Source organism: Lichtheimia ornata (genome assembly GCF_029851405.1).
Source record: "Lichtheimia ornata isolate CBS 291.66 chromosome Unknown scaffold00002, whole genome shotgun sequence".
Classification (NCBI taxonomy): domain Eukaryota; kingdom Fungi; phylum Mucoromycota; class Mucoromycetes; order Mucorales; family Lichtheimiaceae; genus Lichtheimia; species Lichtheimia ornata.
In genome coordinates, this window is record NW_026695322.1 from 737,798 (window position 1) to 765,681 (window position 27,884).

The following is a 27,884-nucleotide window of genomic DNA, read 5'->3' on the forward strand; positions in this document are numbered from 1 at the left end:
GCCCTCCTCACAAAGCACGCAGCATTATTCTGATCCTTCTCTTTCTCTTCCTTATTTGCCGACAACAATGCTTTCAGCAACAGCAACTGCAACAGCGACGACACAATCAAAATCAACACAAAAGTTGCTCCCTGCTGATGTTCGTTGGTGTCTCGACAACAAAGACGACTTGTCGCTCGTATCCTACGTAGATCACTTTACTTTGGCCAGCAGACGTTATGCCGTTCGACGCTACAAGCATATCATTAAAAGGAACATCCCAAAAGAGGATCGGCGACGACTTTTATCCGAGTTGAAGTTTTTCACGAAAACAGTGCGATACTATCAATATTGGTGAAGAAGGTGGCGCTCAAAAGCAAAACTCGATCTTTACAAGAATACTGGACGCGTCAACAAAACAGCAGGCGAAATCACTGTTAACTACATTCCGAGGAAAGTCAATCGACAACATCATCATCTTCCAGCAGCAATCACATTACCACCGATGATGACGATGACGATGAAGGTGACGCTGTTGATGTTGATTTGACAACTGGAAGATTCGCTACAAGACGCTTCATCTGTGGATGAAAATCATGCAACAAGCTCGTCACCACCCCAAGCCCCTTCCTCGAGTGGTACGTATTCATCTCAAGATGCCGTTAAGCTTGCATATTAAACAGCTTCCTCAAAAAAAAGATCATAGCGAGAATTACGAATTCGATTCAGAAGATAGTTGCTGTCTCAAACATACCAAGAAGTCAGATGGTTCGTCTCGAGGTGATGTCATAACGAAGGTGATAAAATGCTCATCATCAAAGTAGGAGATACAGGCTTTTTCATCTAAATCACCTACCATCATCAATCAGTGGGACCTGCCATCTTATCAAACACGTTATTAGCTTTAGCATTATGCTCACATACACACCACACTGCTCCTTTTATGAAATGATTTCTTTGCAAAAATATATACGGATGATGTCCCTTGCTATCCATTTATACATACGTGATCATAAGGGTTTATATTTATGATAGTCTTTATTGTTGTTAATGGTAGTTTTTATATACATTATTTGTACAATCAATGAGTGGAATAGCGTTGTTAGTGTATGATGTGACATGTTTAGCACGCTTGTTGATGCCGCCTGCAACAGGAAGAAAAGCGTTGCCTTCGCTGGAAAATCAACTTCACGAGCACATTGGCGACCTTCGTTGATACCCCATACAATAAGCGATTGACCACGTCGGCAATCACCTGCAGCAAATACGCCAGGAGCTGAAGTGTTGTACTTGCCCTTGGGAGTCTCAATATTGGTACGGCCATCTTGCTTGAGAGAAAGTTGCTTGACAAGAGCTTCTTCAGGACCCAAAAAGCCCATGGATAAGAGCACCAAATCAGCAGGGAAGAATTCTTCAGAGCCGGGAACATCCTTCATAGCCCAACGACCATTTTCATCCCTTGGACCATTCAACACGAACAGTGTTAATACCCTTGACATTGCCTTCAGCATCCTTGACAAACTCCCCGGACATGACACAGTATTCACGAGGATCCTTGCCAAAGTGAGCTTGGACTTCACTGTGACCATAATCAACCTTGTGGACACGAGCGAATTGAGGCTATGGGTTATCGTTGGCACGAGTTTGAGGGGGTTGAGGAAGCAACTCAAAGTTGACAACCGACTTGCATCCATGACGAATAGAAGTACCAATACAATCGTTACCGGTATCACCACCACCAATAACAACGACATGCTTGTCCTTTCGGTATGCGTACTTTCCATCTTGAAGCTTGCTATCGAGCAACGACTTGGTGTTGGCTTGAAGGAATTCCATGGCAAAGTGGATACCATTGGCTTCACGACCGGTAATCTTGAGATCACGTGGCCAAGTGGCACCCGTTGCAACAATCACGGCATCATTCTCATCACGAAGCTTGTTGGCATCAATATCAACACCAACATTGGCATTGGGAACAAAGGTAATACCCTCAGCAGCAAGCAAGTTGAGACGACGATCAACCACCTTCTTGTCGAGCTTCATGTTGGGGATACCATACATCAAAAGACCACCCATACGATCATTGCGATCATAGACGGTAACCAAATGGCCAGCCTTGTTGAGTTGATCAGCAGCAGCTAAACCAGCGGGACCAGAACCAATGATAGCAATCTTCTTGCCAGTGCGTTGTGCTGGGGGATTAGGCTTGATCCATCCTTCTTCGAAACCTCGGTCAATAATGGCACATTCAATGCTCTTGATGGCAACTGGTGGTTCACTAATACCAAGAGTACAGCTGGATTCGCATGGAGCAGGGCTGCAAATTATTGAAATGGATGTGTTAGATAAGATAAACATACACACGCATGAAATAAAATTTACTTACCATACACGACCAGTGAATTCAGGGAAGTTGTTGGTCATCATGAGACGATCCAAAGCATCCTGCCAGTTGTCCTTGTACACAAGCTCGTTCCACTTGGGGATAACATTACCAATAGGGCAACCGGTATCGGATTGACAGAAAGGAATACCACAATCCATACAACGAGCACCTTGTTCATGTAATTGGGATCTTGTGAGGCGGTAGTTGATTTCCTCCCAATCAGATCCACGCTTCTTGGCATTGCGATAACCTTCATTGCGACGCTTGTACTTCATGAAACCTCGCACCTTGTCAAGCTTAGCACGACGTTCTTGAATGGCCTTTTCATCCAAAATGCTATCCTCAACATCTTCAACTTGAGGTTCAACAGGAGCAGCAGGCTTGTGTTCGCATTTGGGCTTCTCCTCAACCTTCTTTTCTTGCTTAGCCTTCTCCTTCTCTTCACGTTCCTTGATGAGCAAGTTGCGGTATTCGAGAGGCATGACCATAACAAACTTGGGCAAGTAGGTGTTGAAATCCTTGAGGATACGATCAGCAATCTCGGAACCAGTGTAGTGGCGGTGATCCTCGATCATATCACGCAACTCGGCAATACGTTCAACGTCGTTGACGGTCTCAAGAGCCACCATTTCCATGTTGACCTTTTGCTTAAAGTCACCTTGAAGATCCAAGACATAGGCAATACCACCAGACATACCAGCAGCAAAGTTGCGACCAGTGCTGCCAAGAATAACGGCACGACCACCCGTCATGTACTCACAGCCGTGATCACCAACACCTTCAACAACAGCACGAGCACCTGAATTACGGACACAGAAACGCTCAGCGGCAACACCACGGAAGAAGGCTTGACCAAAGGTAGCACCATACAAGCACACATTGCCAATAATGACGTTTTCTTCAGACTTGAAGGTAGCATTCTTGGGTGGATAAATGGCGAGTTTACCACCAGAAAGACCCTTGCCGACATAGTCATTGGAATCACCTTCAAGCTCAAAGAAGACACCAGGAGCCAAGAATGCACCAAAGGATTGACCAGCTGAACCAGTCATCTTGACATGAATAGTATCCTCAGGCAAGCCTTGTTCACCATGACGTCTTGATACATTGTATGAAAGAGTGGTACCCAATGCACGATCGGTGTTGACGACTTCGGCTTCGATAAAGACCTTCTCCTTTTTGGTGAGAGCAGCTTCAGCTTCATCGACGAAAAAGTTGTCAAGGCGAGTATGCAAGTTGTGGCGTTGCTTGGTGACACACACATTGGCCACACCAGGACGAAGAGAAGAAGCAGGAGTAAGGATAGGTGACAAGTCAAGGTTGGCAGTCTTGAAAGTACGCAAGGCTTCATTGACACGCAACTTTTCAGCATGGCCCACCATCTCATTGATAGTACGGAAACCAAGTTGAGCCATGATGGATCGCATCTCCTCGGCAAGGTAATAGAAAAAGTTGACCACATGCTCAGGTTCGCCTTGGAACTTTTTGCGCAATTCAGGATCTTGAGTAGCAATACCAACAGGGCAAGTGTTCTATATGGTGCATGTATATAAGTAAATGTGGATGTTGTTGTAGAGTGCATATGCATTTACTTACCAAGTGGCACTTGCGCATCATAGTACAACCCAAAGCAATCAAAGGAGTAGTGGCGAAACCCCACTCTTCCGCACCAAGCAAACATGCAACAACAGCATCACGACCCGTCTTGATTTGGCCATCAGTTTGGACAATGACACGACCACGCAAATCGTTGAGCACCAATGTTTGATGTGTCTCGGCAAGACCCAATTCCCATGGCAAACCAGCGTACTTGATACCAGTCCAACGAGAAGCACCAGTACCACCATCATGACCCGAAATGAGGATGTGATCAGCCTTGGCCTTTGCAACACCAGAAGCGACAATGCCAACACCCACTTCAGAGACAAGCTTGACAGAGACACGAGCACGAGGGTTGGAGCACTTCAAGTCATAAATGAGTTGACTCAAGTCTTCGATGGAGTAAATGTCGTGGTGAGGAGGAGGAGAGATAAGACCGATGCCCTATTGCATGAATGAATGATTAATATCTCTTATGTCACATTCATTGTTATATACTTACAGGAGTGGTCTTACGAGTGCTTGCAATCTCTTCGGATACCTTGGTACCAGCCAATTCACCACCTTCACCAGGCTTTGCACCTTGAGCCATCTTGATTTGCAATTCATCCGAATCAGACAAGTAGAAGCTGGTGACACCAAAACGACCAGAGGCAACTTGCTTGATGGCAGAGCGCATCGTATCACCATTCTCCAAGGGATTGGATCTCTCAGGCTTTTCACCACCTTCACCAGTGTTGGATTTACCACCAAGGCGATTCATGGCAATAGCAAGGGATGAATGAGCTTCCATGGAGATCGAACCATACGACATGGCACCAGTGACGAAGCGCTTGACAATGTTGGTCCATGGTTCAACTTCATCAATGGCAACAGGCTTGGCGCTATCAAAGTCGAATTCGAGCATACCACGAAGGGTACATTTCTTGATGGCTTCATAGGCGTTGCGAGTGTAAGCATCCCAAGCATTCTGGTTCTTTTGACGCACGGCATCTTGCAACTGAGCAACGCCCATAGGATCAGTCACGTGAGCCTCACCACCATCACGCCAATGATATTCACCAGACTCAGGCAACGACAAGGGCTGAACAATGTTGCGAGTAGGGAAGCCACTTTCATGCATGGTCAAAGCATCCAAGGCAAAGATGTCAAAGGTGGCGCCCTTGATACGAGAAGCAGTACCAGCAAAGCAACGAGAAATGACAGTGTCATCAACACCCAATGCTTCAAAGATTTGGGCACCCTTGTACGAGGCAAGTGTAGAGATACCCATCTTGGACATGACCTTACGAATACCATCATCGACAGCCTTCTTGTAGTTGTACACCAACTTTTCAGGAGTGAGACCTTCATGAACAGCGCCTTCACGATGCAACTTGAGCATGGCTTCCATGGCAAGATAAGGGCAAATGGCATCCACACCGTAACCAAGCAACACACAGAAATGATGCACCTCACGAGCTTCAGCAGTCTCAACCATCAATGCAATACGACTACGTTGCTTGTTACGCACCAAGTGATGATGGACACCACCAGCAGCAATCAAGGATGAGATAGCCACACGATCCTTGGAAACAGCACGATCAGACAATACAACGACCTTGTATCCTTGTTCAATCACAGAGGACACCTCATTGCACACACGCTCCAAGGCACCCAAGTATCCTTGTACACCATCACCCTTGGCAAAAGTGATATCAATGGTGGCCACCTTCCATTCGGGATAAAATTGCGACATGCTCTTGACAGCGGCCAATTCCTCCATGGAAAGAATAGGCGACTTGAGTTGCAAACGATGGCATTGAGACTCGTCAATCTCCAAAATGTTGCCTTCAGGACCAACAACACACTCGAGCGACATGACAATTTGCTCACGGATGGGATCAATAGGTGGGTTGGTGACTTGAGCAAACAATTCACGGAAGTACTCATAAATCAAGCGTGGTTGTTCAGAAAGACAAGCAAGAGCGGCATCGTTACCCATGGAACCAAGAGCCTCCTTGCCAGTAGAAGACATGGGCACCATGATCAAGTTGAGCTGTTCGAGGGTGTAGCCAAATGCCTTGAGACGAGGATCGGTGTGGACGGTGGTTTCATCCAATTGGGCTTCGAATGGTTTGGCAGCAGCGCTCTTGGCAACGATATCTTGCAAACCAATACGTTGATTCTTGATCCATTCGGTGAAATTGCGCTTGGCAGCGGTTTGGAGCTTGAGTTGCTTATCATCCACAATCACGCCTTCAACAGTGTCCACCAACAACATACGACCAGGCTGCAAACGACCCTTGGAGACCACCGTTTCTTGATCAATGTGTACAGTGCCCACTTCAGAAGCACAAATCATGATATCATCGGAGGTCACATAGTAACGGCATGGACGTAAACCATTACGATCGAGGTTGGCACCACAATAACGACCATCCGAGAAGGTGAAAAGAGCAGGACCATCCCATGGCTCCATCAAAGAACCAGCCCATTGGTAGAATGCCTTGAGTTCAGGGGCCATGTTTTCATTGTTTTGCCATGCCTCGGGAATCATCAACATGACAGCTTCGGGCAAAGTCAACACACCATTCACCACCAACAATTCGAGCACATTGTCGAATGCAGCAGAATCAGAACCTCCTTCTTCAATAATGGGATAAAGCAACTCAAGTTCATCACCAAAAGTATCAGAACGCATAAGGCCTTCACGAGAGCGCATCCAATTCTTGTTGCCACGGAGTGTATTAATTTCACCTGGGAACCAAAATGTGAGTGGATTTGCACGTGAAAAAAAGTAGATGAATCATTGTACTTACCATTGTGAGCACACCAACGCATAGGTTGAGCTCTGTCCCATGAAGGGAAGGTGTTGGTGGAGAAACGAGAATGGACCAAGGAAAAGTGGGTTGTGTATTGGACATTGTTGAGATCATGGAAGTATTCAAACACTTGGCGTGGGGTGAGTTGACCCTTGTAGACAATGTTTTTGTTGGACAATGAGCACACATAGAACCACTTGGCCATGGTAAGTGTATGGGTGGCATGTTTACGCAAAACATACAATTGACGCTCAAAGTATCGTTCGTCAAAGTCCTTGGATTGATCAGCAAGCACGACAAAGGGTTGTTCAATGGCAGGCTCCTTGGACTTGGCAGCAGGACCCAAAATGGATGAATCACGTGGTACGGAACGCCAACCGAGCACCTTCAAATGAAGAGCAGTAGCCATTTCTTCAAAGACACGCTTGCTTTCAGTGACAGTTTCGGGATCACCCTTCATGAAAAGATTGCCAACAGCGTATTGTCCTTCGGCAGGCAATTCAATACCCAACTCTCGCTTGGTTTCATTGACGAAAAAGTCGTGTGGGATACCCGTCATGACACCAGCACCATCACCGTCGCGAATATCAGCACCACTGGCACCACGATGCGTCATGTTGCAAAGGATATGGCTCGAATCAGTGAGGATCTTGTGAGAACGATGACCCTTGACGTGCACCATAAAACCGACACCACATGCATCCTTCTCAAACTCGGGATTGTATAATGCCTGAGCAGCTGGAATAGCTTCTGCCCAAGACTTGTTGACTGAAGTAGACGACATGTTATATATCAAGTGGGGGTATGTACAGAATAAATGTGTCTTTTACAAAAAAAAGTAGAGCCTGCTGCTTTGTATGTGTGTATGTGTGTGTGTGTGTGTGTGTGTGAGGAGTAGGGGGTGTTGTTGTTGATGCGCTTCAAAGAGAAAGAGAGAATGAAGGATGATCTATACAAGACGCAACAAGCAGCAATGAAATAGGTAAAAGAAGAAAAGAAGATGGGATGCGGCACAAAAAGAAGGCTGCTTTAATAGATCCGGTGTAGTCGTGTAGATGCGTGTGGTTTATGGGAGAGGACCGGGATGTTTTCATCATCATCATCATCAGTATCACTTTCCCCCCTTTTCCTTATCTCGGGTGCTTTCATTAGGGCCGTGCTTTTTGATCTTTCCTTGAATCGCTTGATCATGCTTCCGGTTTGATAATTCCCCCCATTTTCTCATTCTTTATCTCATTTCTCGCATAATAAATTGATTCTATGCCATTACAATGGATCCATAGACAATCATTACATCGCTTTCATTAGAGATGGCTTATCATAAAGGATTGATCAAAGGGAGTGAGTCACTCGCAGGATAAAGATCACTTTCCAATTTTCTGCCCATTCGGGATTGTCCGTTATCTTGTCATCTTATCATTCACCAATTGCCAACCAGGAATGGGTGAACAGTCTTTCCATAAATCGTAGGTGACTATGATCTCCGCATCCACCCTCTTCCGAAAAATACCTAATACGCATCGTGTGTGAATTGGATCTGCATGTCACCTCTCAATCCATTGATGCTTACTTTTGTTGATTGTGTGAGTGTTGTTTGCATTCCTTTCGTTGTACTCCAAATCATGTTTCCGATTTCTCGTTTTCTACATGAACCTACCATCATCCTTTTAATAAAGATGATTAGGATCATCACCCATATACACTACAATATATATACGTGCATGTATACATATACATGAGTATGTAAGCAACATGCCTGCGTTATCAGTTGAGATTTCTAGCTGGTATATCATGGCCGGTGTGCAACCCCAGCTCCACTGATAACGACCTTTATCGGAGCCATTTGATTGGCTCATGGAATCAACCCGCCCTGTCCAGCGCCTTGTCCTCGTGAAAAAAGGTGTGATAATCAGTAATGCCATTCATGTGTGCGTTTTGGGTTACGCAATAGACGTCAAAAACAACCCTCTTGAGAGAAGCACATGTCACCTATAAACAGCCGGATACTTTTACTTTTTCGATTTCCTCTTCCCTCTTTTTCCGTACAGCCCACCCAACGTACGACGTCAAAATGTTGCATGACAGCAGCCAACACAACCTCATGATGAACAATGACATTTTTAATCCTGTGCCTTTATGTGTAAAGCCAAAACCGATTTTAAAGATAGCAAGATGTTATCTTTCCTATCATCTATGTACACGTTTACAGTACAACATGGATCACGCCACAAGGTTAAGAGCGCCAAAGTTGAGATGCATAATGTTTGTCGTAGGGAGGAGAGGATGTCCCCACCATCGTCTAGTAAAGAAGCGATTCCGTAATCATCCGGGATCCAGAAAGTAGGGATAACAATGACTAAAAATGCAAAGGCGGACTCTCCTTGTTGAAGTCATCATGGTGGTGTGCAAAAAAGTGTGCATCATCAAGAAGTTGTAATTTACTATTGAGTCAGCTTGATAAGCATTGTAATAGCCAAAATTGAATAGTGGGATCGTAGATGGTTGGCGATAACCTTTACTTGAAACGTCTTCTCATTTAGAATTACTACTCTCAAAGTCTTACCAACCAATCTTCAAACTACTTCGTACCACATGCTGTTTTCGATCATAAAGATATGGTACGTCACACGATCGAATGCATTGTACGCAGTCATCGACCCTTTGATCTAGATATCCCCTTAAGGAGAAAATTGATTTTGATCCTTTCTTGCATTGACGATGTACTTTAGCACCAGTGGAGCCATCACTTTGTGTCCCAACAGTGTCCCTTTCCCCTTTCCCCATCCCCCATAACCTCGTGAGTGCTTTGGGCTTATCCCTAGTCCCACACAATCCTTGCTCCTTGACCTTAGCAGATGATACAGATGGCCATCGTCCAAGCTAGCACTGCCTCATCAACTAGCAGACCTTCATTCAAAATCCCCCCAAATCACATCACATCATGGATGACGCCTTTGTAATCATGAAGCTTGAGCGGTGCCACTTTATGTCTTTGGGATACATTATACAATGGGTGCTGTGGGGTAGCCTAGTCTAATGCATCGGGTGCTGTGAGGTGGTTCTTGTCTAATACAACGCCAAAGGGGAGAAGACGACGATCGAAAAGAGCAGACATATGATGCAGAGTGCTGTTTTATTCGTGTAGTTGTATAAAGTAGACGACTATTAAAGAGATCGAGTTCTACATCGAGTGTCGATGCTAGTGTTATTGTACATGTCAATCGAGGTGGCAATGCTGATGAGGTGGCCGTTGGGAAGTGAAAGCTTGGGTGAAGAAGGTTAGGAAAGAAGGAAAAGAAACGAGCTGACTTTATAATCCAATCCGCTGCTGCATGAGTACATGGTTGCTATGATGCAATGATCCACCAAAATGAAACGCTCCAATGTAGCATATGAATACCGCGTTATGATGACAATGTTATTACCGACAATGAAACAAAGAAAGGAAAATGGGGGATTGGGCATGATTTTGAGAGAGAGAAAGAGTATAACGATGATGATGAACGAGTGTGACAAAAAAAGTGTAAGCATGCTAAAGGGGGAAAAGGGAATTGATGGTATTTTGAAATGAACACCTGCGTGCGTCGCGTCAAAGTAAAATGAATGTTTGAAATCTTATACATAAAAACCACGCCGAAGAGCGAAATGAGATATGTAAGGCATAAAAGAATGATGATGATAGAGGTGGGGGAAAGAAAACGAATGCACAAATGCGTCCTACTACTTGATGGCAATAAAAGGGAATGTGGGTTTTTTAAGGTTCACTCGTTTCTGCAGAGGATGATCCATCGCCAGTGTTATCATTGGTGTTGTTGTTGTTTTGGGTTTCATTGTCTATCCGATAATTGTGGAACATGTTGGCAGCAGCTGTTGTTGTTGTTGTAGCCATCGGATCGACGCCAACTGCATGTTGTGGCATTGCTGTGGGAACACTGGTTGGCACGGCAACGGGTACAGGCACTGGGATAGGTACAGCGGATGTTACAGAAGGTCGACCTGTATCAAAGGATGCATTGATGCTGGTACGTAACACTGGAGAAGGCACCTTGTTGGATGAAGCCCTTCGTGCTGCCAAAGGTGTCTGATGGGCTGCTGAGGCTGCTGCTGCTGCTGCATGCTTTATGGGTTTTTGGAAAAATGCGTCAGCGCATATTGTTGTGTTAAGAGGATGAACAAAAGAGCAATAGTAGAAGAAGAATCAAACACTCACGGCAGCCGCTTCCGCATCTTTGATTCTTGCAAGCTCAAAGAGCCGGTTGCGTTCGATCTCTGTGGCCGATGAAATCATGTTGCTGTAATCGGTAGTAAATTGGCTATAGTATGGGCTATTCATCAAGTCTGAGGTGGTAAGCAAGCTTGGGTCAATACCCAAATTGTTGGCAAGGGATTCAACGGTCGATTGCAAATCGTCAATCTCATCCGAAATAGCCTTGACAGAACGTGTAGCTGTATCAATGGTTGCTGTTGGCGCACCTACCGGACCCATATCTGCCAGCTGGGGTGGCTCTGGTGGCAAATAGGGCATCGTTCCAAAGGCAGCATCCATTGCTGATGATCCAGGAAACGATGGGAAAAAAGGTGTGGTGGTGGATGATGCAGCAGCAGTACTTGTCCTTGAATAATAATCATCACCATTATTGCTTGGTTCCTTGATAGAGTCTGTTGCTGTTGTTGATGTAGACGTTGATGATATACCTGGTGTTGGCGTTGATGATTGTGCACAAGATGATCCTGGCATTTGATAGTGAGCCTCATGTAATGACAAATTGAGAGCCTTGGAAGCGGCCATCAAGAGATCGAGCTTGCTTGAATTAGGATACGCATACATACCCGCACCATTGGTAGTAGTTGCATTTGGTTCCTGATAAAGCTTTTCTTCTTGACCTGATGATGGTGTTGTTGTTGTTGTTGTTGTTGTTGTTGTATTGCTAACATCCATGCCTGCGAGTGATGCTGCTTCCTTGATAAGATTGCCTGCAGAAGAACTGCCAGCAACAGCTGCAGCGGCTGCTGCTGCTGCTGCGACTTGATAGCTGGTGGTGAGCTCAAGTAGAGTAGAAAGTAATTGTTCTTGAACCTTACTTGGTGGACGATCTTTAGAAAAGACAGCCATAAGGAATTGCAATATCTTTGTAACCACCTCTTGATGCTGCTGATGCTTTTCTCTTGCTGCAAAAGATTCTTCCCACAAGACTTGGTTGTCCTGACGAAGATTATGCAAGTCTGCACTAATGGCTGATTGATGACGGCGAATTTGTTCGATATCTTGTACAATGGTTGAAAGGCTAACTTGGCTATCAGAGCCATTGCGATCACGGTTACGCTTGCGTGCGACCAATGTCAGCAGGTCGGGACGCCCTCGTTGAAAGTTTGGGTTATTGAATTCCCAAATTTCATGTTTGGAGTCGCTGATAAGCACGCCTTGTTGGATATGAGGGATCTTGTGAAAGTCGTACATGTTGAGTTGCCGTACAAAGGATGCAAATGTATTATGCTTGTAAAAGCGTGGTAACACCACCTTTGCAAACTCTTCATGACCTTGGACTACATAGACACGTTACACTTGCCGTCAGGTGCTGCTGCTCTTATCGGATTGGATGAGAGGGAAAATAGGGTGATGATGGGGGAACCAGAAGGGGTAGTAGGTAGTCACCTAAAGCGAAAAGGAAAAAGGTCTCATACCTATAAAAGACGTGCCATCATTCGACCAGCGAATCATGTCGTCCGTCGTTGGGTCATTCACCATACTACATTGCATTGTGAGAATCGTCAAACCTAAACACACGTATACACGTAATAAAAAAAAACTTTACCTGAATAACTTGTTGAGGAACGCTGGTACGCTACGTTGAAGTGAGACTTGGTTGCCACGCATAGTAGCAGTATTCAAGCGCCTTTGCTTTTGAACAACAGCACGTGGGATGGATGTAGAGCTATCAGTGTCATCGTCATCTACAAGCGTTCGATCGGATTGTGTGCTGGGTGACGAGCTGGAAGAGGGTGATGGATAAGACCGTTTTCTTCCTGAAGAACGTCGTGATGATTGCTGCTGCAGGGATGGGCCACCGCTGGCTTTCGAGTTATCCGAGTGTGTCATGTCTTCTGATCATGTGTGAAAAAAAAGAGATATGAGCATACATCCCATAGATACAAAGGACACAATAGCATAGCATGTTATCAATGCAAGCATGTTGTAAATGACGTTAGTACAAACCTGGACTTTGTGGTTTTTGATATTAAAGTAATGTTTGTTTAAAAAGTGAAAGTGTGAGAGGAAAGAGAAGGGGAAGGAAGAAAGAATGGGCAAAGTGGAAGCGAGCAAGAAAAGGGAAAAAGTCGGTCATTCCAAATGTAGAAAAATGCTGCTTTTTACTTAAGAGCCGGTCGCCCACCCGATTTGAGTGCGAAGAATAGTGGATAGGTGATTTTGAGAATGGGGTCTTTCCTAAACAATCATGGTCACCCATGTTGTCGGATAACAGACTACAAGGTCCAATTGGTGGGGATGGTCGTTATGGCGGTACTTGACTGCTTTTACCTTCACTCAGATCGGGTTACGACTGGCAAATGCACGATTCATCGGGTTGTGTGTTGAAGTTCAGTATCACGGTCCTTGCGTATTTTCTTTATTGCCCATCTTCCCCCTCCCCCAAATATATACTACCAGATCAAAAGGAGAGTGATGGTACATGAGAACTATTCTTACTTGAACCAATCCTCTTGCCGAATCACCCAAAACATAATTCATGTGCTTCCTACTTGGTGTATTATAGATGCGGAATGGCATTCTCGGTTATCGTTAGTCTTTGATCATGCTGGCATCATTTGCGTTTTTTGGTTACACTTTACCATAACAATAACCCTACAGGGGAAATGTATGAGGAAATGCAGTTGCTAACAATGATTTGTCACTATTTCTTTGTCCAACATGAGAACCTGCTGCCTAATTCGAGCATACATGCAAAACCCTCTCCTTTTGATCCCTGTTCTCTGTTTTCTTCCTAAGCTGCATCAACGTATAAGGCCATGTGTTTATGGGCTATAGCTGCGCCATGATAGATGAGTGCATGTGTTTATGGTATTGCATTAGGCACAGGATAACATGTAATCCTACCTTGTCACACCACCACCGCTTCTCTCCGAGTTGTATATATGCAGTATCCACTTTGACCCAGTGATATACCTTCCTCCGCATATATCAAAAGCGTGATCAGCATGTTTAGAACTACAGCATGGCGTTGACATGCTCCCTTACTCCTTTCTTTTTTGCTTGCTCTCGACATTGTTACATGTGTAAACCAATTTGCTGGATCCTTCTAGCATCGTCGATGCGTATGTTGTGTTGTGTGATATGGAACCTTATGGATCAAATTCAGCGGGGAAGATCAATAATAAAAACGCGTCATCATTGTGCATCAGCGATGTTATTGGAAGCGAGCAAAAGCAACAACTTCTTATTCGCAAAATTAGGCAATGATCTTCGCACCCAACGATAGTAACAACAAAGGGGGGAAAGAAACTTCATTATAGCTTCGTTTGCCTTCTGTGGGTGAAAATGAAACGTTATCAAGTATAGCTTGTCAAGGGAGCTGATCATTATTATGCGGCTGCTGCTGTAAAATAAAACTTTGAAGCAACAAGCGAATGGAAGCCTATGGAAGCAATTGGTGCAAGGAGTATATACGTTTGTGTGCTTGCATAACACAACGTTTGTAACATGTTAAATTTTGATACGTGTTCGATACAAACGCGCCATTTAATGGGCAAGATGCATAATCTATCATATACATTACGCGTGGTGGGGAGAGACGTATGATACATGACGTTGGTGATGTTTAGCTGAGACAATAATTAAGCATCAACTTGAACAATTAAGGTAATTATGATGGATCTCGATCACTCAATTCATTTTCATATAATGCCGTCGTCGCCGCCGGAAATGCATAGCATGATGTGTCAAAGTATCTTTTGCGTTTATACATGAAAGGAACTAGGGGCCAGAATTTCGGGCCAGGACGCACGTGTTTACACTTTGTTGCTCTTGTACCCCAATAAAAGATAGGTTGTTGCAGCACAAGCGAACCTTTTTGTGTTTGATGTGAATAAAGGTGTCTCTCTAAACGTGATACGAGTTTGTCACACAAGCGAGCACAGTTACAATAGCATCACCTGAAAGATGCTGTAGATTGCAGAAAAAGATTTTTCGTGGCGTTCTCGTTTGCTCACTCTCAAACATGAACAACATTTACTGAATCGCTGTTTAACATCGGAGACATCTGGATAAACTTTATTTGTCCTTTTCGCAGCACTAAAACCATACCAACAACACCGCATACATGTTATGAGAATGGGTCATCAGAAGAAATGTTGTTGTGAGCCAAGATGGGAGAGAGAAAGATTTGATGCAAGGTGGGCTGATGATGTATTTTAAAACCAATAATACTAAAGTGAACGACACCAATGAGCTGCCTTCCATCTGATACCCTACCCACCACCCCAAAATGTCATGCAAGGGATTATTCGTATAGGTGCGTTGCTGTAGACTAAAGTATATATGGGAATCGACCAACTGATGTGCCACGGCTATATGGGACCATGTCGTCTTTGCCATTGTTCCTTGATGGATTGGTAGTATAGCTTGAACCCATCCACACCTCGTAGCAGCTGATACAGGATAATGCCGGCAAAACACGATGCTCCTGTAGCATCAAGGTTGAAGTCGTTTATCTTGAGCGATGTCGTTGTCATGGCTGCTGCGAGACATAGTGGAATGCCGCCCACATAGATATTGCGCGGGTCTATACCGATCCATAATTATCATCTCAGCTCCTACGCATTGACATATAAAGCCTCCCTCCCCCTTCTCCCCCTAAGTTACCTGTAAAGTCGATCCGATTCATGACCCATATCCGAATCCCAGTGATAGCAATGAGCGAATAAAGGACAAAAGCGATCCCACCAAAGACGCCGTTGGGTATGCTACGCACCACAGCACCAAATTTAGCGATGCATCCCAAAATAATAGCCACTCCAGCTGCCACAAGAATCACCAGAGGCGAGAATATTTGCGTCACTGACTACGTAATGCAAATGGTGAGCCAAGACACCAAGCTGTCTCATCGTATCCACGTACCAAAACACCGATATTTTCTGCATAGGTGGTCAAGGGTGCTGATCCAACACAACCGGCCATTAGCGTTGATAAGGCGTCTCCAAGATACGCTCGACCAAGGTACTTTTCCATGGGTTGATTTGTCAATGATGAAATAGCCTTGATGTGACCAATATTCTCGGCAATAAGGACCATGATCAATGGGGTTATAGTGCTGATGGCTTGCTTATCAAATATGATTGGCGTTGATATCCTTGGTCCACGCACCCAAGCAATCGATTCAACTTCTGTGAAGTCCACAGGGTATCCTACACCAGCGACACCGCATATGATATGAACCACATAGCCGATAATGAGTCCTAGTAGGATCGATCTATTTCAAAAAGTGAGTACAAGATAAGGACTTTGATGTGATCCCTCATACATACATGCGACGAATGGATGGTAATGGTGCATATACCGATATCAACATGATCGACATGACAGTGACGATGGCCATATAAAAGTCAAAGGTGGTAGCTGTTGCCTGGTTCAATGCTGAAAAGACTAAATGGACACCAATACTTGCCACCACAGATCCCGTAACAACTAAAGTAATAAGCATTAAAGATAAAACGCTAACGATCCATCACACTCCTCTTGTTACCTACTGGGAGGCATGAAAAACTCGACCCACCGATAGCCAAATAGAATCACCAGAATGGATATTCCAATATAGATAAGCGCGAGAACAATGAGAGCACCCTGAGCTTTTGAAATGTTTTCATTGAGGCCGGTTGTTGATGTTGCAGGATCAAAGCCTGTTATTGACTGGAAAGCCCCAAGCACAGCAGCCGAACTTCCAAGGTAGGATGGCACACGACCTCCCGTGACAATAAAAAAGATGACGGTAGCAATTCCAGAGAAGAACAATGCGGCTAATAATATCGCATGAGGAGCCTGTTGTTTGCTACTACCAACATCACCATCACTTACTATTCACGTCGATTCCCATCTGCATAGCTGATCCACAATGGCATCAAGGAAAAGGGGCATATCATCCTAATGTTGGTATTACTCCTCCTAAATCTTAAGCCCACAAGCACAATCCACTTACGTATAAAAACGGTAGCACTAAACATTGCCAAGGCATGTTGAAGACCATATGCAATTGATTGGAGGAATGGTGGTCGTTCATCAATGTGTACTGTGCCTTGAAGAAGTCCATTAATGGTCAATGATGATGATGATGATGACAGCTGCTGGTTGTGTGCAACAGTACTCACCCGATCGTTTCAACTTGTATTTTGGAAAGTAATGCAGTAACCCATCCTTGAGACCCCTCTTCTCATTGCTTGGAAGCTTTGATGACCATGGTGCACCATCCGCTACCGATCCGTTATCCACAGTTCCATTCCCATGGCCATGCGACGATGCAATCGAGTCACTCTCCATGCGGACTGCCGTTGATTCAATCTTGGTGTCGAGCGTCATGCGTCTGTGGGCTTTTCAAAAGGAACGCCAGCAGTAAGGAGGAGGACAGGGAAGAGAGATACATGAATGCGTTCCCGATTAACAAATACAAACCTCCCTTTCTCTTAAAAAGGTTGCACAACCGCCTTGAATTCATGCAAACCTCGCATGTGCCTTATCTCCCCCACACTCTATTTATTATCAACATAATCACATGATTAAACAAGCTGCATTTATTCCATATTGATACGTGAGTGTAGCGCTGGTGACTATCAACAACGATTGGAGAAAGAGAAAGAGAGAGAGACGTGTGTCAACAATATGATGTATACAAACATATGCATGCATGTGACGACGCCGACATCCCAAAGCCAACAAAAAAAGGAGACACTTAAAGGATGTTTCTGTTAGTAGCGCATCATCCTGTTTTGTTCCATCACCCATTATCACATCCCCATCAACGATGATTTCCACAAGATACTAGCATTGATGTTCGTGTCACACAAAGGAAGAGAATGAGAGGGAAGCCAAAGTTGTGGAATGATGATGAGAGGGCGGTTTATGCATCGGCGTGTCAAAATTAAGGAGCAAGCTAAAATCTAACACTTACCCATCGAGAGATCTTATCCCGGCCCAGTAGAAAATGGCCCTTGCAAGCTGCTATCTCGCTCTGTTTTGGTACTAAGACTTTCCAAGAAAAGCAACTTTGTGCCACCAATTACGCATTACTCTAATATCAATTAGCCAGGGTCAGCTGAAAGAGCTGTTTCATGCACATCCAATTGATCACGTATAAACAAGATCACTTTTGCCACCATGACAACAAGAAGAAGGATGGGTTTTTAAATACATGTTTATTCATGAAGAAGATTTGCAATGGATATTTTTTGCACAACAATTTTTTACAGCAGAATAAGAAAGACGAGTATTTGACAAGAACGATATGGATAGTAAGGTTACTTTTGCAAGTAACGTGTGGTGGTGGTAGTGGTAGTGGGGTTATTTGAACAATGTGAGTGTGTGAGTAGTGCGAATGTGCTTTTCTGATCAATGGTGGATGAACATGATGTGGGCTGATGGATATGATACGCTTAGGCGATGATGAGATGGATATGATATGTACGTGTGTGTGGACAAGAGAGGGTCAAAGTTAAAAGTAGATAAGAGATGGGAAGTGTGAGAACATTTTGGTGAGAACATTTGCCTCATTGGTAGATTGGGTATGAATTGGTGTAGCCAAGGAGCAGCGTGCCTCTGTGTGTGAAAGAGAAAATAACCACTTTTTTGCTATAGGGTCCCCGTTATCACTTCAAGGATGCATTAGTAGCAGTGCTACCATATGACATGGAACGCCTTCTGGCACCCTCAAATGCGTATTGCAAAGACAATCCTGTCGGCATAAAGTAGGATGGCATGGATGACGACATGTCACCTCGAAGGTCTGCAGAAGTTGGAGAACTCGCTTGTGACGATGTGCCAGGTGACGCTTGTGTGGGAGATAAGAGTCCAGTGGAAATGAATGATAACGAGGAAGTATTGATCAAAGGAGGTGTTCTCTTTTGCTGCGACGTGGATGAGGTACCCAACTGCGCGTTGGATTCGGACATACGCCGCTGATGAAAAGGAGCACAACCCGAGGTATGTGAGGCAAAGGTGTCAGTCTTTTCAAATGTTCGTCCACACTTGCAACGGAAAGGCATGCTGGAAAAAGAAAGGAGGAAAAAGAGATAAGAAGAATGCAACACGATGGGAAAAAGTGGGTGATTTAAATAGCCAGCCAAAGCACAGCAGCATATCGTTATCTCTCTTTTTAAAAGTCACACAAATCAAACAACATGTGATACCACACTCCTGCAGAGAGAGAGTGTGGGGGGGTGGTTTGGTTGGTCGACTTGTTGGCAGAGAATCCTCTCCTTGGTGACGCTTGCCCTCTTTCTTTGTTCATTCACCATTCACACACACACACACACACTTTGCACATTATTATTCATTGTATCCATAATACGATCTTTGCTTTGATCGTTTTCTGTAAACGAGTAGCGTGGCACACCTTCACCCCCCAGCAATGTCCCATATCACCCACGTAGCGTCAAATTGCCTCATTAAGGCTAACTCTCGGGTGACCAACAATATCCCATCTCACGTGTATCAAGGACGCCCACAATAAAAGAAATATTCTCTCATCCATACACAGACTTGTTTAAGTGGGAAGAAATTCTCGTTTCATGTTGAGCTGGAACCTTGAGCTAATTGCTACAAAGCGCACTAAACAGAGGATCAACTTGCTATCTTGAACTTGTACACCAGCGATTGCCTTTAGGACGCTCAACTTGAGGACGCGGCATTCACCATCACCACACTTTTGACATGTTTCCCAGTTTTCTTCCCAATTGTCCAATTCTCGGATATGACGCACTTGCCGATCATCCACGGTCATTGCACAAGCTTCATCCAAGATCACACGATGCTCGTGGATACCTTCAAGTGATACGGCTTGGCTGATTTCTTGTAGCTTTTGTTTGTCTTTCACACCAAGATCCATAGTCAATTTCCCATCCTTGTGCACTTGAACCACAAATTCCGACAGTTGCACCAATAATGCATGAGGGCTGTCATCCCGCTTGTAGCACAACCTCTGAATCCCTTCCTTGATGGGTGGAAGCACATTCGCCAATCGCACGTCTTGTAGTAATAATAGCACTTCCCGCCACCTTTGATCACCAAATCCATCCAAAGTTTGCTGTGAGGTAAGCAACTTCTCACGCAAGTTCCTTAGTGCATAGTATTGAGCATCCTTGAGCAAGTTCTTGTGATGCACCTCGTCACGGATATGAATAGTGTAGCCACGTAGATGATTGACAATGTCGGCAAAGATATCCGGGTCTCGATCAATATAAATGGGTGCGCTTTGTGCTCCAACACCTTTTGCAGGACTGAATACTTGATGCTTGATGGGTCCAGTAAAAAAGTTGCGTGATCCACCATCTAAACTAAATGCGTCAACTTTTTGTGTATCCCACCAACATCATCCCATATTACCTTTCTTTAACAATGACCATGGTAACCTGAATACACGTCCACCCACATTGAGAAAGACATGCTCTTGCAAGAATGCCGTAAGGCGTTTCAATCCATAATATTCAGCATCACACACCAAAGCTTGGTTTTGTACATCGTCTCGAGGTCGAACATGATATCCACGTAAATGATGAACGATGAGAGCAAAGATCTCTGGATCACGATCAATATGCATGACACGAGTCCCCCTTCGCTTGCGGAAAAAGTTGGTGAAAAAGTTGTTTGGACCATCACTCTTTAGAGACTCCCAACTAAGCCGAAAAGGTCTTCCTCCAACAACAAGAACAAAAGTCGCTTGATTCGATGGCTCATCCTCCTCTTGTATACGTGGTCGTTTACGGCCTGCTGCTACTTGTTGTTGTGTATCACCACCACCACCACCACCACCACCAGTGCTACCGCCGCCGCCGCCCGTACTACTGCTGCTGCTGCTACCGCGTTTGTTTTGTGTGCTCGCGCTGCTACCCAACGGTAGCGATGCTTGTGCCATCTGGGCATCGTTCAAAATGGAGCCTTCGTTGTTGACAAGAGACGTTGAGGTGGTGGCATTGGGATCTTGTTGATCGCTTGGTGCTGTGTCACTCGTCATGAACTGGAGAAAGTTGTCTGGTATAGGTGCACCCGGAAACAGCGAATCGTTTAGCTCATTGCCGTTAAAGTCGGTCGTGTCGAATTGCAAGGGATAATCAAAGTTGAAGAGACCATAAGGATCTGCATTGTTGTTGTTATTGTTGCCGGACGGGTTCATGGGTGAAAAACGAGTAGGAAGAACCGATTATACACAAATGTGTCATACCAATCCTGCCCAAATCAGCACGTGCTCTGCTACACGATATGTTCCGCTTTGCCATTATACCTCTTTCAACTTTTTTTGTAACCAATGGATCAACCTTCATTCATCCTACTTTCATTGTGCTATTTTTACTCTCTTTGTTACAAGCTACATAAACCTCATTGTATTGTTTAATGAAACACACACTCTCTTTCATTTCTTTGGATACCACTTCCTCGCGTGATGCATCTGTCAAAAGCTGAGATCTTGTTGCACCTCATCCGTTATTAGCTCTGCTTCATCTTATCTGCTATCAACAAGATAATGTGAGAATACTTCATTATACCCAAACTCCCTTGGCTGTTAGAGACTTTCTTGGGAATCAACCTTTACATGTTCTCGTCTACATGCATGTGGATTATTGTGTTCGGTAAGAGAATCTTTACCACATTCACCTGGATCTTCGAAAACAACACCCCTACGGGATCTCTATCATATAATCATACTTTGTCAAGATAAGAGAAGGTTTATTGGTTTAAGAAAGGCACTAAGCTACTGCTTTGAATCTATTTGATGCATTTCTATGATCCGATAAGGAATCAGTGTGGGTTACAAAGGAGCGCGTGATAATGTAAAGCTATAGTGAGGGGTGCTACAAGTACAATATTGACGTTGCTACGATACCAGCATTTGGTTGTCAAGGCAACAAGCAGCATCACGCGCAACGCATCGGTATTACACAAAAGACTTGACATCCGATATCCAATTTTGTTTCCTCTGCAGTGACTCTACAATCTCAGGGGTTCCTTCTTTGACGACCAAACATGTTTCCTCGACACGCAGTTACAGCTTGTTCACGACGTGCATACACGACTGCCACAAACAACGCAACAGCAGCAGCAAAGCCTAAACGTAAAGTGGGCGCTACGCGAGGAGGGTAGGTTGACAACAACACATCTCCAATGTCGAAAACAAGAACGTTCGATGGACGATCATGAGCAAGCAACCAAACTAAAAAGTGACCCGATGCAGTATCCTTGGTTTCCTCGTAGGTGCAGGTGTTTGCGTTGCCTTTTCCGAGCAGTTTATCCAGCAAGAATTCATTGAATCAACTCGACAACTGGCAAAGTCTGTCGACGAGTTGCATGCTTCCACCGAAAAGGTAAATGATCATGAAGATAGCGTGAGGGACAAACAACTCACAAAGACTTTTGCAGGTGCGCGAATATGCTGATATCGTCGAGCGTCTTGATCGTGACTATACGCAATTGCGTTCCAGTGTCATCAACGCCAAGGATTTGGATAAACTCAAGCGTGACCTGTACAAAGTTCATGTATGTTTCCCTAATGCTAATCCAAGACAAAGTGTATAGTCATTGACAGAATCAAACAACAGGATCAAATCAGCCATGAACATGTCCTTCTCAAGGCCCGTGTTGGCGAGATTGGTAAGTAACATACCACACCCACATCCACTAAATGATCCCATTGACTCATATTTGATTTGCTGGCAATGCATTGTTGTGTTTTATAGAATTGAATAAGCAATAAACATATACTACATGCGTGTACGGGGATGAAATGGTGTGCTTGTGTGAGGTGTGATTGTGTGTGTGTGTGTATATAATGAGTGAAAGATGCATTTTGGTTGTCTATGAACGTCTTGTCTTTTTAGACATCTTGATCTTGCGTTGTTCAATGCCCTTCTTTTCTTGTGCAGTGATCTCCTTTGCAGATGCAGCCTTGCGTTTCTTGGTGGATTGAGCATTCTTGACACTTACAAGCGACGACTTGGTCTTGCCAGAAGCCATGGCATCGACTTGAGCTTCAGCAGCAGCCCAATCCTTGGAATCACCACCAATAGCGTATTTCGACAAATCCAATGAATCAATCATTTCACGCTGCTTGGATCGGAAACCATCCAAAACTTCGTTGCCAGCTTCCTTGAGCTCACTATCCAAGGTCTCCTTAAGAGGCACCCAAGCATCATCATCCATAATGTCACGCTTTTCTGATTCCTCATTGTCTTCTTCCATATCTTCAGCTTCAGCTTCGAGCTTTTTGCGCTTGAGATCAGGGGACTCTTCCTCGATAGCTTTGCTTTGGACATTGGTAAAGAATTGGCTTGCTTTACGCACAATCTTGACAAACATGGCGAGCACCTGGTTGCTGGCAAGGCCAAGTTCACGTTCTAAATCATCCACACTCTTGCGTTGCAAACCAATACCAAGCAAGAGAGCGCTTTGTACACCTGATAACTTGACATCGTTGCCCATCTCACCACGAAAGTAGAGCATAGCAACAGTAGGGATCAAATCGAGGATCACATGGTAATCAAGCATGTTGTTCGAGTAGGATTCGAGACGTTTCAAATCGTAAGGCGTAAAGAACAAGTTGAGTGCCGAACGAGTGAGCTCTTCGGAATGATCTTCTTGACCTTGTTTAGCAGCTTCAAGCACACTTAAGGCATTGGATGCGGGGAAATCACTGAACTGGTATGAAAGCAAGTTGAGGAATCGCTTTGAAAAGTCTCGTGCAAAAGCATCAAGCCATGGTGCGGTTGAAACGGTGCTGCTTAATGTGTTGATCATGACACAGGTGTGTTCGCCGGTCAAATCATTGGGTGTTTGACGCACATACAAAGGTACAAAACCGGAGCGTTTCCAGAATTTGTGCAACGAGGGTGTCAAACCATAGGACACACCAAGGTAATCCAAACGTGGTGGGTTCTTTCGGCTAAGCTCGGTCAACAAAGGTGGCATCTTCTCACGCACCTTCACAAGCTCTGTACTCAAGTCGGCATTTTCCAATTCGTCATCATCCACAAGCTTGAATTCATCATCATCTTGACCAGCTTCTTCACTAAGATTGACAATCTCGCCTTGATAATATGACTTTAAGAGCTCCAATGCACGTGAACCATAGCCCATGTTTGCATAGTCGGGATGAGTAGCAATGCGCACCACACGAGCACCCGACAAACTAGCGAAATCTTCATCTTGGAATTGTTGTGACAAGAGCCATGGAATCATATCACCAGCGGGGCGTTGACCACGTGAAAGCGAATTGACAACGGTTTGACGCGAGATTTCACCTTCAAGACATACTTGGACAACCACCAAAGGATCGGGCAAGCTGTTGCTTTGTTGTTCAGACATCGATGGCAAGAGTACAAACAAATGATGGGCAGGAGCATCACTCATCAATTGCAAATCATTGGGCGAGTTCTTGTAGTGGCTGGCGACATACAAAGCCATCATACGTTGCAAAAAGGTTTCACTGACAGCATGGTACGAAAAGAGGGTGTCACGGTTGACATAGTAAAGCTCACATTCGGATGGATGAGGACAACCCTGGATATTCTTGGAAATGACCGATGCATCCAAGCACAACAACTTGTTCAACCACTTTTCAACAGGATCATTGGGTGCATAACGAATGGGCTCCTCCAACTTGATCTCCTTAAGAGTACGTCCACCCACCGAGGAACCATCAGCTTCATCAGCCTTTCTAGCATTCATGGAGCGATCCACCAAAACGTTTTCACCAGAAGCATCCTTGGCTACACTGCCGGACTTGCCAATGAAACCACGAGATTGCTCACGAAGTTGTTGAATCAACTTTAGGGACAAGGATCGACCGGTGCCTTCATAACCATTGATCGTCGATGCCATAAACACGAGATAAGGACCGAGCAACTTGCGAACAACGGGAAGAGGAATAGCAGCAGCTTCATCAATGACAAGCAATTCAGCTTGACCAAGAACATGGGCATCTTGGGGTTGAATGTACTATTATTTTTGTGTGTGTGTGAGCACATTGATCTTCCTATAGGATCCTTTTGTTTTACTTTACCTGAATCGTTTGACGATGTTGTCTGAAGATATTGACACGAACAATGGCCTTGTTGAAATCAGGATTGGTGGACTGTACGATATCATAATCCAAATGCTCCTCATAACCAAGCGTATCAAAAGTCTTGAAGACAAATTGGAAGAGAGTCTTCAAGTTTTCAGGACTGGGCGATGTGACAAAGATATTCGAATAGCCGTATGCAACTGCTGATGCCATAGCGATACCCAATGCTGCTGATTTACCACGACCACGACCTGCTGTCAAGGCCACTGTGCTACGCAACGACTTTTCAGAGATGGCCTCAATGAAGGTGAGCACCGCCTTGGCTTGGTCAATCGTCTTGGTACCCTTCACCAAAGATGAAACAGGCTCTGTATCAGCAAGCGATTCCTTCAATTCCTCCAATTCCATCTCCTCCTCAGTCTTGGCTTCGTCGCCGGACTTCAATGGCAATGGCTTGACATGTTTGCCCTTGCTGATAGGAAGCACGTTCAATTCATCATCCACCACCAAACAATTCTCGCTGTTGCCAAGTGACAAAATAAAACGTTCGTTGAATCGTGCAACAATCTCGCTGTGTGCTTCGGTGCGATATCTCGAGTGAACATCCTATTGAAATGCATATTAGTTAGTACATGAGTCTATACATACCCCCATCATCATCTATGCCCTTCTTACCATAGTCATGGTATACAATTGCTTGAGAGAGCTCATGCTCTTGAGAAGGAGGACCACCATACCACCACCTTCGACTGTTTCAATGGTACGAGCCAACGTGTTGGGAGTAATGGCTTCAAAATCTTGCAGGATACACATGCCATAAGTGTTACCAAGGATCTTGTGCGTCTCCTTGTAGTAGGTGTATCGGATATCCGTCACTGAAATGAACAACTCGAAAGGATCCTCAGTGTTGGTCTCACGAATTCCCTTCTTGATCTCTCGCTTGATCTTGGCTTCACGCTTCTTGCGATGACTGGAAAGGAAAAACAAACCCGATCGATCAGCATGTCGTCGTCTATACACTATCGCTCCCAACTCACCTTGTAAATCCGAGATCCTTCTTGTAACACCAGAGCACCGATGGACGAGCAGTGACTTGAGCTTGAGAAAGAAGCCAATGCAAATTGACGATCTACTTGGAGGTCAGGGCACATGTCAAACCACTCTCTCAACCCACCCCATGCTGTCATACCTGATCCTTTCCCTTATCACCAACAACCACAAAGAAAGAACGGTGCTTGGTTTGCACACAATTCTTGATAAGGGTGTGCACTCGGGAATCGACGACTTTTTTCACCATGTAAGCTGTGCAAACGGAGAAGGAAGGATGATTCCAGCCATACTGCTCTCCCTCAGCTGAATAAAGTGCGGCTGTGGCGGCACTTTAGAGGAAATGCTGTCACAGTGCCCCATCCCCGCATACCCATTGTCTTGCATGAATCTCTTGCAGCAAGGTCTCTCTTAAGGAAGAAGGCATCGTTAGTGGTATATCTTTCAATCTATCATCACCCTATTTAGCCCACCAATTGCCGTACAATAATAAACATATGACAGTATCATTGATGATAAGACCTAATCACCCAAAAAAGGGGAGAAGTGTTATACTGTTGAGCACAGTCTTTGTTCAAGGCACAATGAATCTTTCTCTTTTTACTTTCTTAAACATTTACATGTGCAAAAACTTCTATAACAATCCTGCACTTCATTCCATATCATGAATCTTTCTTACAATGTATCGATACCCTCACACAACGAGGTCCCACTCAGGATGAAGGGAGGACCCTTACATTATAAAAACTTAAACCGATTGCTAAACACAATCTCATGTTCGCTAAAGTAGACCTTTAATAATCCAACATCATTCACAAAAGATAGATTGAGAGGTACAACGAGTTGCGCCAATGAGGAAGATACATTGATTTAAAAAGCTTCTATCCTTTGGGCTTGCATTGTGCAAACGTAAATAGATGGACTGGAGGAGGTATTTGATGGGTGATGGCGAATAAGCAACTGGATGGTGACGATGATGGTACATGGTTGACAGGTTGCACAAAGGATGATGATAGTAGCTGCTATGGATTAGCGATACTTGTATCCACTAATGGTTCACGATGATATCATCAAGCATGGTGATCAAGTTGACTTTGGATAGACAAGAACAAAGGCCCTCTTTCCACGCGTTGTATCCGGGACCTTCATCTCATGCACCCAAACCAATATCCATATCCATATGCTATACGTAAATAAAGCTGCTTCTCAACAATAACTACATGCTGTTCACGTAAAAGGCTTTAAGACAAGTTGCTGCAAGTAAAGAACGCTCTAAATGAAAAAGTTGCCAAATCAGCTCGGACCAAGAAAGTTGAAGGATGGAGATGACGGGCTGGAGCAGGACAATCGTTCACATGCATTGGATTGGGCAACAAAGGTGAAGGGGAGGGAATGGCTATTAGCTGCCAATGATGGGCTGTTACTGAATATGATACATTGCCCCTTCGAGTCATGCATATTGAGCAGAGTTACACAAACACGCCTTCTGCATCTTTGGCTCTCCAGCGTCTAGCTACTTTACATTAAACAAAGACCGCTTCTCATATAGCATCACGCTTACAAACATAAAGGTGCCTGTATCTCCAAACTTTACAATCAAACGTGGGGTTTTTATTAGAGCAACGTGCTCGGCTTGGCCAACTGCACCTTGTGTGAAAGTTTCACGATCAAGCTTGCCAATCCCAGATTTCGCAATGTCGCCACCAGCCAAACTGGATCTGGAGGTCGACCTCTTCCATGACGACGACCAAAAAAATATTTTTTGGGCTAGTTGCGACATTGAACGTGAAACTTTCA

The 27,884-nt window shown here is 44.5% G+C and overlaps 9 protein-coding genes across 9 annotated transcripts; 2 read left to right on the forward strand and 7 right to left on the reverse strand.

Moving 5' to 3' along the window:
- Nucleotides 1–67: 67 nt before the first annotated feature.
- O0I10_000760 (uncharacterized protein) lies at nucleotides 68–570 on the forward strand (the record flags this gene model as incomplete). Its single annotated transcript, XM_058480866.1, has 2 exons — nucleotides 68–333; nucleotides 438–570. 2 exons carry the CDS (start codon nucleotides 68–70, stop codon nucleotides 568–570), a joined length of 399 nt encoding a protein of 132 aa, XP_058348430.1.
- Nucleotides 571–989: 419 nt separating this feature from the next.
- O0I10_000761 (uncharacterized protein) lies at nucleotides 990–1,568 on the reverse strand (the record flags this gene model as incomplete). The annotated part of the gene is made up of 1 exon (XM_058480867.1): nucleotides 990–1,568. One exon carries the CDS (start codon nucleotides 1,566–1,568, stop codon nucleotides 990–992), a length of 579 nt encoding a protein of 192 aa, XP_058348431.1.
- A 31-nt stretch (nucleotides 1,569–1,599) lies between these two features.
- On the reverse strand, nucleotides 1,600–7,552 carry O0I10_000762 (uncharacterized protein; the record flags this gene model as incomplete). The annotated part of the gene is made up of 5 exons (XM_058480868.1): nucleotides 1,600–2,296; nucleotides 2,366–3,897; nucleotides 3,962–4,408; nucleotides 4,467–6,703; nucleotides 6,766–7,552. The coding sequence occupies 5 exons, from the start codon at nucleotides 7,550–7,552 to the stop codon at nucleotides 1,600–1,602; spliced, it is 5,700 nt and encodes a 1,899-aa protein (XP_058348432.1).
- A 2,970-nt stretch (nucleotides 7,553–10,522) lies between these two features.
- On the reverse strand, nucleotides 10,523–12,865 carry O0I10_000763 (uncharacterized protein; the record flags this gene model as incomplete). Its single annotated transcript, XM_058480869.1, has 4 exons — nucleotides 10,523–10,885; nucleotides 10,979–12,312; nucleotides 12,451–12,515; nucleotides 12,582–12,865. The coding sequence occupies 4 exons, from the start codon at nucleotides 12,863–12,865 to the stop codon at nucleotides 10,523–10,525; spliced, it is 2,046 nt and encodes a 681-aa protein (XP_058348433.1).
- A 2,486-nt stretch (nucleotides 12,866–15,351) lies between these two features.
- O0I10_000764 (uncharacterized protein) lies at nucleotides 15,352–17,353 on the reverse strand (the record flags this gene model as incomplete). The annotated part of the gene is made up of 7 exons (XM_058480870.1): nucleotides 15,352–15,566; nucleotides 15,647–15,845; nucleotides 15,902–16,253; nucleotides 16,309–16,468; nucleotides 16,531–16,854; nucleotides 16,977–17,072; nucleotides 17,146–17,353. 7 exons carry the CDS (start codon nucleotides 17,351–17,353, stop codon nucleotides 15,352–15,354), a joined length of 1,554 nt encoding a protein of 517 aa, XP_058348434.1.
- Nucleotides 17,354–18,636: 1,283 nt separating this feature from the next.
- Nucleotides 18,637–19,032, reverse strand: O0I10_000765 (uncharacterized protein; the record flags this gene model as incomplete). Its single annotated transcript, XM_058480871.1, has 1 exon — nucleotides 18,637–19,032. The coding sequence occupies one exon, from the start codon at nucleotides 19,030–19,032 to the stop codon at nucleotides 18,637–18,639; it is 396 nt and encodes a 131-aa protein (XP_058348435.1).
- A 500-nt stretch (nucleotides 19,033–19,532) lies between these two features.
- Nucleotides 19,533–21,158, reverse strand: O0I10_000766 (uncharacterized protein; the record flags this gene model as incomplete). The annotated part of the gene is made up of 2 exons (XM_058480872.1): nucleotides 19,533–20,317; nucleotides 20,372–21,158. 2 exons carry the CDS (start codon nucleotides 21,156–21,158, stop codon nucleotides 19,533–19,535), a joined length of 1,572 nt encoding a protein of 523 aa, XP_058348436.1.
- An 848-nt stretch (nucleotides 21,159–22,006) lies between these two features.
- O0I10_000767 (uncharacterized protein) lies at nucleotides 22,007–22,733 on the forward strand (the record flags this gene model as incomplete). The annotated part of the gene is made up of 5 exons (XM_058480873.1): nucleotides 22,007–22,119; nucleotides 22,215–22,344; nucleotides 22,400–22,516; nucleotides 22,579–22,630; nucleotides 22,717–22,733. The coding sequence occupies 5 exons, from the start codon at nucleotides 22,007–22,009 to the stop codon at nucleotides 22,731–22,733; spliced, it is 429 nt and encodes a 142-aa protein (XP_058348437.1).
- Nucleotides 22,734–22,834: 101 nt separating this feature from the next.
- O0I10_000768 (uncharacterized protein) lies at nucleotides 22,835–26,337 on the reverse strand (the record flags this gene model as incomplete). The annotated part of the gene is made up of 5 exons (XM_058480874.1): nucleotides 22,835–24,973; nucleotides 25,038–25,646; nucleotides 25,716–26,010; nucleotides 26,078–26,169; nucleotides 26,230–26,337. The coding sequence occupies 5 exons, from the start codon at nucleotides 26,335–26,337 to the stop codon at nucleotides 22,835–22,837; spliced, it is 3,243 nt and encodes a 1,080-aa protein (XP_058348438.1).
- Between the last annotated feature and the right edge of the window lie 1,547 nt (nucleotides 26,338–27,884).